Raw genomic sequence first — 10,000 nt, 5'->3', positions numbered from 1 at the left:
TAATAAGTATTTTTTTGTTTTGTTATATTTTAAATAGGATCTCCTTATCGGGATATGATCTCGGAGCAAATATTACTACTCCAAGAAAGACAAGAAATTAGCAAGCTTTACACCAAATGGTGGAAAGAAAAAGCAGCTAATAAGTGTGATAATGAGTCCAAAGGGAAGCAAAACGCGAACGAGCTAGGCCTTCAGAACGTTGGGGGTGTTTTCGTGGTGCTTATGGCCGGAGTGGTCGCTGGCACAATTATGGCAATTTTTGAATTCTTGTGGAAGTCATGGAGAAATTCCAGAATTGACAAGGTAAGAGTTTGTTAAAGACTAATTAATTTTTTTGTGATGTTGATGATTACGATGATATATATATATATATATATATATATATATATATATATATATATATATGTGTGTGTGTGTGTGTATATCGTGGGGCTAGATTTTTGATTGACATTGTTACATTGAGTGACGGTATATGATCTCATTCGCGGTTAACGTGGTGTATGTAGGAATATTAGTGTTAATAAAAGCATTACCTGCAATGGGAACCAATACTTTTGATAATTGATCAGAAATATTTATGAAATAACTAGTATAGAAAGAAAGGCAAATATCTCATTATTTACATATCACTGAATGCATATGTATTGTTAGAACATTCTACATAGCATATAAGGTACACGGTATATTTTCCTTATTTGTTTTCGTTTAAGTAACGAAAGGTGTATTATTGTAACTGGGATGTCACAAAAAATGTGAAACTTTAGTTTTCTAACGTAGCACATTACGTAGCACGTAGTCAAAATATAATAAGAGGGAAATAGGACGTATTTTCGTAAAACCCTGATGTTTGGTTGTAATAAATTTTTTCCTCACTTCTCTCGTCTTCTGCCTACAGTATTACAATCGCAAATCAGTTTGGTTTAGAGTGTAACGTGAGGAGTTAAAATGCATGTTATATATTAGTGTGGGGGAACTCCGTTTTTAGCTTCTCCATAGGATACGAACGTTTCGTCCTGGCCACAGTCGTTACAATGTTAACCAGAGGATGCTACTGCAGAAGCCGACAGTTCAATAGCACATTCAGGTTGCATATTAGTAACTATCAGCATACCTAAACTCAACTATGTTATAAATAGCTAAATATATAATACGTTTTTCTTCTAAATACATACGAACGTATGCACAAACACGCATATACATATCTATATATGACTATATAGCTATATAACTATGTATATATATATATATATATATATATATATATATATATATATATATATAAAGACCGAAAATATGCAAATACCGGCTTCACTTGTATTAAACTTGTCAAGTTTATAATATCGCTATACATGCTCACCATTTCTTACATTCAGTAGGGGTTTGACGTATGCATTTGAAATTAAAGCTAATCTGAATATGTAATATATATGCACGATTCAATGAAACCGAACAACATTGTAACTTTTGGTGAGTGATGTGGGTATAACATTAAAAAGAAATGCCTTCATGTGCATTTATGCCTTAACTCATTCGCTCACTCACATGCGTATATATATATATATATGTATATATATATATATATATATATATATATATATATATATATATATATTCATACTTACTAATATGTCCTTCAGTGTATATTAAACAAAATTCATCTGTTTGTTCGTTCATAAGCACACTCACACACAGAAACAGGGACACACACACATATACATTCATACAAACATGTTTACGATCAGTGAATTATTCGCTTAGCGCTCGATGAATGATTTTGGGTCAAATTAAAACTAAAACTATGATATTTTGGGCGCGGTCCTCTACCGGATATGCAGATGAAATTCCAGAACAGAGGAAAAAGAGAATAACATGGGAAATTGGAAGGGACAGGGAAAATGCGAGCGTAGGTACATGATCTAAATCTCTACTGACCAGAAGTGTATATATATATATATATATATATATATATATATATATATATATATATATACTATTGGGGTAAGCCGCTTTATGGGGCAACCCGGCCTATGGTACTATAATATTAACTGCTTTACGTATTAGAGTGTGCTTTTCCTCCCGATTTATGTATTTCTACAACCGATATATATATATGTGTGTGTGTGTGTGTGTGTGTGTGTGTTGACATATCTAATGACTGACAAGGGAGGCATGTTCCCTACAGCAAGCGAGGCAGAGCCGGTTCATCGACGATTTCGGATTTGATTAATCCTCATCAGTGACTCTCACTCAGTTGCCTAAGGTTAAAGCTAACTCACCTTGTCAGTTTATAGAGAATATCGTAGGGACCAACCTCTAATTCCTACGGTATTCTCTATATATTGATATGTACATATATCTATATAAATATACACCAACATGCACGCGCGCACACGTACACACACATACACATATGCACACATGAATATATCAGGCTCGACGAAAAAGGGTGCCTGCTTCGACATTTATGTTCGTTCGTTACAACTGCATTTATCTTGTCAAGAATTTAACCAGCTGCTTTGTGTTAAGTGCCATTGAGAATTTATCAGTTCATATTTCTGGGATGTTCTACGTTAGAATTTCTCTCATTCATATCATTTAAATTAAATATATATCTCATATGTAAGCACGTTATTCAGTATCTACATTATCTGAATCCACTTTGCTAATCACTCTCAAGATTTATTTGCATAAAAAAATTCATGCGTACACAACTTATAATTGTAACCAAGCAATTAATTACATTATCGAAAAGCACAATTATTTTACTATATAAGTTTTAAGAGATTGGCAAACAGCTTGCATGTCAAATGTAGTCAGTCGAAAATACCACACATGGAACACAAGTAGGTTTCAGGGATCATCAGGAGAGAATACACATCGTTTCGGGTGTCTCCACCCGACGACTTTACAGATGCACTGTCTCCTCATATCACAAATGTGAAACCCCTACCAACTAAATCGACTGATTTATTCAACCTTAAGTCCATATCGGATTATCACCAACATTCAAATTACGAAATCGTGCAAGTCTGATTTACTTTATAAGCAAACAGATGCATTACACCTATATATCACCGCTCGAGCCTGGTTTCACCACTAGTTTTCAGCCATACCGAATGGCTGGCTCGCTCAGCTATTACCAAGATTTCTTTCAAGACAGCGTTTCCTTGACGATGATTAACACCAATTCATAGCAACCACGTACAGAGTGATACAATTAATATCATATTGAATAATACAGAATTTCAATATCCTATTAGACTCCAAAATGTTATCATCAAATAATATCATATTGGAATTGTATCACAGATATATACCCGAGCTGTAAAATCGCTCCTGTATGAAACAACCTTTAATGGCGACTACCTGAGTTGTGCCCGAATCACTTGTAATAGTTGTAATACTTTGATACCAGTTTATGGTCATGACGATTGGGTTGATTAACAGAAAAATATATTTTCCATAAGCATTCTGTATCGCTATTGATTGACTACACTTGATAATGAAGTTGGCAGTTAAATTCAATTGAATATATTTAAGGCTAACACAAAAAATTAGATGAGCTTAGGATAAAATCATCCAAGCAAAATTATTCAAATATTAATTTTAAATTTTGGCAATTTCGGGAGAAGGGACAAATTGATTATATCGACACCAATGCTCAACCGGTAGCTATTTTACCAACTCTGAAAAATTAGTCAAATTTTAGTGTTATTTTGATAGAGGAATTTGTTTTGGTTCGATAAAACACAACAAATTGTAGGCTTCGTGTGCTTGCTGATGAAACAGAGCATTCTCAGTTTTTCTCGCAAAAAAGAAATAAAAAGTGTCCCTGAGACATTAGACTGCCCAGTTCTCATGGAGAATCAAAATACTGAACACGGTGGTGCACCAGCATGACCGCAGCCACTTGGCTGAAACACATAAATAAATAAAAAACTCTACAAACAATCTCAGAGGTTAATTTTTATGGGGTGAGACTGGCTCCGACATAGTGAAAACACTATGTTGCTCCAAATAAAATAGTGAAGTTAGTGGGAAAACAGTTAATGCAGATATCGTAAAAAGCTAACTATAAAATATTATGGGCAATGTTTTTACACCATTTTCTACCATTTGAATATAGAAAACAGATTTTAGAATATAGCATATAATATACTTATGCAATATATATATGTATGTATGTATATATATATATATATATATATGCGTATAAGTATATATATGCGTGTGTGTGTGTATATATATATATATATTTGTGTGTGTGTGTGTATACATACACGCGCGCACACACAGACTCACTCACTAACACTAACATACTCATACATTCTACATCTTCGATTTTCTCATAAAACACAAACTGCGGTTATAGAATCCTTTCAAAGTCAGTATTTACTGGTGAATATATAACTAAGACTATCCATGATTGTTACTGGTGTGGCAGCGTGTCTGAGAGGTTCCTATATAGGGCCGAACCTACTACAAGACTACTTGGGAAAGTGCATTCTCTTATAGTTTATCTTTGACAGATAACGTACGAGGAAAATGATACTCACATACACAATTTCGGTGAAATATCGATAACTGATATAAATATTCCCAAAAATGCAGGATCAATGATCTACGAGAAATATCCCTGGAGATATTTGTTCTGTATCCATTTACATATAATTTTTTTTTGTATCTCGCACAGCATAAGATAAATGAATTGAATAGATAATCGTTACACATACATATATACTCACAAACTCACACCGACATGCACGCATACACGAATATGCATATAGACATGCCTATAGAACCACACACATATATTTATGCATGTATATATATATATATATATATCTTTCAGTAAATTGTTAAACAAATTGTTTCAGGGCTTACAACAGAAAAATAGATTCCTTATACACTTCGTCAGACATCACAGCTTCCATTCTTATAACCGGAAACGGAACTAGCAGTGAATGTAATAAAAGTTAGATTACCACTAATTTATAAACTATTCAATATTAATTTGCCTCTCCACTTTCTTTCCCACTCATTAGCCTTACTAATGGATCATCGGTAATCATGCTCATTTATTTTCCCCATCTTTGGTGATGATATCCCCCACTTCATAACAAATCGTATCGTATGAGCATCAGCAAGATGTCTGCTCGCTGAAACGTACACTCTTGGTATCGTCTCCATGTTGTCCTTGCTTAATATCCGTAAGTGTAAATGTGGGAGTGTGTGTGGGTGATTGTGTGCGTGTATCTATATTGTATATTTATATATAAATCATCCTTAAGTTTATGTTTTCAATGTTGTTTTGTTTCTGTTTTGATATAAATATATATATATATATATATATATATATATATATATATATTTATGTATGTATACATATATATATATATATATTTATGTATGTATACATATATATATATATTTATGTATGTATACATATATATATATATATATTTATGTATGTATACATATATATATATATATATATATATTTATGTATGTATACATATATATATATATATATTTATGTATGTATACATATATATATATATATTTATGTATGTATACATATATATATATATATATATTTATGTATGTATACATATATATATATATATATATATATATATATTTATGTATGTATACATATATATATATATATATATATATATTTATGTATGTATACATATATATATATATATATATATATATATATTTATGTATGTATACATATATATATATATATATATATTTATGTATGTATACATGTACATGTATATATATATATGTATATATATATATATATATGTATATATATATATATATATGCATATATATTTAAATATATCTATATATATATATGTATATATATATATATGAATATATATTTACATATATGTATACTTGTATTAAATATATATATATATATATATATGTATGTATATATGCATGTGTATATATGTATATATGTATGTATATATATATATGTGTATATATGTATATATATATATATGTATGTGTATATACGTATGTATGAGTATGTATGTATATCCTTTTTATTTGTGTATACATTATCATTATTGTTATTATTATTATTATTGTCGCTATCACTATTATTTATACAAAGAGATCTGAAGTCATTGATGATACCCTTTTAAAACGAAAAAAAGAAAAGAAGATTATGTCTTTATATTTATTTGTTTCTTTTGTATTTTACTAATTTATCGTGTATTTAATTTTTCTTATTTTTTTATTTGAATTTTATTTTGTTCTGCTTGGGTCCCCTTCTTGTATCTTCATATAAACAATTCCATCACTTTATTCCATTCCTAGGCCTAAATTTATTCTTCATCATTGCTTAAATATACACAGTAATATATTTTTGTCCAATAGGAAAATATCTTTAAAAACACGAATCTTAATAACTAAGTCTCCCCAATGAATAACCACATTGATACGTATCAGTTATTATCCTATGTCATAGAAATGCAGTTCTTGACGATTATTCTCACGAATCTACCTGTTGCATTGCAGTTTTCTGTTGATTTAATTCTTTCAACGAAAAGTCTTTGTTGTAGGCTTGCTTAATTTTCTTAAAATGGATCAATAATATTGATATCAGAGTTGCTAATATTTAATAGTTGTTTAGTAAGTAGGAGAACAACGCCTATGATAATTGTCACAGCAGCGCTTTCGTTACCGCTGGGAGCCATACGTAAAAACTCACAGCATCCATAGATTATAGTTGAGTATCGTGGAACCCTCAGACAACTAACGTGGAACGTCAGACAACTAGAAACGTGGAACCGTCAGGCAACTAACCAGCGTACTCATGGCTTAAAAGAGCTCCACTGTAGAAAGGAGAATGCACCCAACAGCCTCTGAAATCCTGAATATCTATTGGAAATATGTACTTGTATTTCAAGCGAAATTTTAATAAAACTGCGAAGTCTCCGAACTATCTTACGTCTAAATACATATTTTTATGTTATTTACATAAAAGACAGATGGAGAAACATTGTCACACAGTCACACACATAAGTATTGTGTGGAATTAGCAAGCAGAAATAATGCATACGTATGTTTATAACTCCTACTTTAAGTATGGAGATATAGTAGTTTCTATAACTATGCAAACAAAGAAATTACTATATATAAACTGTTTGGATAATAGAACATTCATAAATCTGATTAAGATAAAAGTGAATAAAACATTCAATACATCAAGTATATACGGGATAGAAGCACATTGTTCTTCATTTGATAATTTATTTTTAAATTCCACGCATTAAAACTACGATATACTCAATTGTTAAGTAATGAAAGTTTCTATTTTCTCTGAAAATGCTTTCAAATGTCAGATTGATGGTAGTCCGTTACTATTCTTGTGGTTACGTCATAATAAAATCTCCTAATGGAACTTTGTAGCGAGACCATATAATCCATTTGCCTGTCTTTTTATGCATATGTATATCTAAGTAGGTATGTATGACCACACACACACACACACACACACACACACACACACACACACATATCAGGAGATGAATGCACTTACTAACAGTTTGAATTAGAGACGCGTTTATGAATTAGACAGATGTAAATGTAGTCCTAATTTCTTACTCTGCCAGGGCGGCTCCAATTTGTGAATTCAGACCACTATTCGAATTAATGCTATAATCGCAACATATATTAATCAAACAATAGTGCAGCTTCGAAGAAATATGAAAATCACTGTACTGTTAATTTCGAAGGTCACCCAGCCTTGATATTTCTGTTCGAACTAATATCAATTTGTCTCCACTTTGACCAGCATACCCGAGGAGCTATGCATTGCATACAGAAATTTAAGTACACACACGAAGGCACACATTCACACACAGAGACTGATCTTCGTGCACATATACATACATACATACATGGACACACGTGTATATATATATATATATATATATGTATGTATGTATGTATGTATGTATGTATATATCTTTATATATATGCATATATGTATATATGTGTATATATGTGTTATATATATATATATATATATATATATATATATATATATATATGTGTGTGTGTGTGTGTGTGTGTGTGTGTGTGTGTGTGTGTGTGTGTGTGTGTGTATGTATGTACGCATAGATATTTTTAGTTAAGGCATCATTAATACTGTCTCTGTACCTTATCATCGTAGAGAGAAAATAGTTTGAAGATTACTAGCTTGTTTCCCAACTGCATACATCTGGGTTCAGTTCTGTTGCATGGCACCTTGGGAGAGTGTTTTCTACTACATTCTTGGACCAAACCATTTGTGTAAATTTGGCTGACAGAAACTGATAGAAGTCCATCATATATACATGTTTACACGTGTGTGTGTGTGTGTGTGTGTGTGTGTGTGTGTGTGTGTGTGTGTGTGTGTGTGTGTCCACCATCGCTCGATGACCGGTGTTAGTGTGTTTACAATCGCGTTACTTTGCAGTTCGGCTGAATGGACTGATAGAATAAGTCTCAGACTTTAAAAATAAAAGTGGTCGATTCATCCAATTACAAATTCTTTTACGTGGTGCCCCAGCATGGCTGTAGCTTGATAATTGAAACAAGTAAAAAAGATATTACTGTAATGGAGATAATAATTCTTCTGAGACGAAATAATTATTCTCCGTTCCTTAATCAGATTCCTTTTCAATTCATAGCATACGAATTTACCTAAATTTAAGAAATTAACAATATCACTATAGATCTTAATTTTGGTATTTTTAAGTTAGCAAGAGAAATTTTATTTCCCTCGGTACTTCAGAGAGGAATATTAATTGTTTTTGCTACGAAACAGGTTTTTCTTAATCTAACATTCTATTTGATGGGTGTAAATTGTTAGTGTTATGGCTATAGTTCAATGGACGTGTATTAGCACTCCGTCATTTACGACGACGAGGGTTCCAGTTGATCCGATCAACGGAACAGCCTGCTCGTGAAATTGACGTGCAAGTGGCTGAGCGCTCCACAGACACGTGTACCCTTAACGTAGTTCTCGGGGATATTCAGCGTGACACAGTGTGACAAGGCTGACCCTTTGAATTACAGGCACAACAGAAACAGGAAGTAAGAGTGAGAGAAAGTTGTGGTGAAAGAGTACAGCAGGGTGCGCCACCATCCCCTGCCGGAGCCTCGTGGAGCTTTAGGTGTTTTCGCTCAATAAACACTCACAACGCCCGGTCTGGGAATCGAAACCGCGATCCTATGACTGCGAGTCCGCTGCCCTAACCACTGGGCCGTTGTGCCTCCACTCAATGGACGTTCGGCGCTAATAATCTACCATATGAGTTCTTGTACTTGCCAGCCAATCTTTGTTTTGAATACAAACAATCTTGGATTACATTATCAATATGCCATTCTTCGTTTGAGATACTAGGGATATTCAACTGTGGTTTCTTTCAGTGAAATGTCCCTAGAAGTTGAAAATTAATTAGATTTACTCTATGATTTTAATCAGACTATCATATTTTTAAACTAAAACACGCAAGAGACTTTTCCACTTCCTATTTCTATCTCACTGTTTCTCTCCCTCTCTCTTCCCCCCTCTCTCTCTCTCCCCACTGGTAAAAATAATGAAAATACTGTTAAAAGGAAATAACCGGAAAATCGACGGTATTTAATTCTTCAATCTTTTAAATGACTATAGACAAACCTGTTTCACTTTCTCGAATTATGTTGTGCTGACGAGCCCAGAATAAGTACGAAATGATACTGTATAAAATTACTGGAATATCTAATAAATGGATTTCATGGAAAAATGGAAGCAGTTTATACTCTTAACACAATGGAAAAAATATTTCAAGATAAGAGAAAAGATACAGTATAAACCTAGAAGTGGTTCTCACCCTTTATGGAGAATATATTCACCCTCATTGTAATCTCATAGTTATCGCTCTCTGCTTCTGTTTGTTTCTCTCTCTCTCTCTCTCTCTCTCTCTCTCTTCTCTTTTTCTCTCTC

General features: G+C 32.4%; 1 protein-coding gene across 2 annotated transcripts in view; it reads left to right on the top strand.

The window, feature by feature from the left end:
* LOC106876162 (glutamate receptor ionotropic, kainate 2) overlaps positions 1-10,000 on the top strand; it is a 260,251-nt gene that overhangs the window by 214,551 nt on the left and 35,700 nt on the right. The window contains exons 13-14 of one of the 2 annotated variants that reach the window (XM_089338815.1): positions 38-303; positions 5,046-5,064. In XM_089338815.1, coding sequence (XP_089194941.1) covers positions 38-303; positions 5,046-5,054 — 275 coding nt within the window. In that variant the 3' untranslated portion in view covers positions 5,055-5,064. The remainder of the gene's footprint in view (positions 1-37; positions 304-5,045; positions 5,065-10,000) is intronic. The other variant, XM_089338814.1, reaches the window with a different exon arrangement.

Source organism: Octopus bimaculoides, chromosome 21 (assembly GCF_046866305.1).
Source record: "Octopus bimaculoides isolate indiv1 chromosome 21, ASM4686630v1, whole genome shotgun sequence".
NCBI classification, from domain to species: Eukaryota; Metazoa; Mollusca; class Cephalopoda; order Octopoda; family Octopodidae; genus Octopus; species Octopus bimaculoides.
This window is presented reverse-complemented; position numbering and strand designations above follow the sequence as displayed.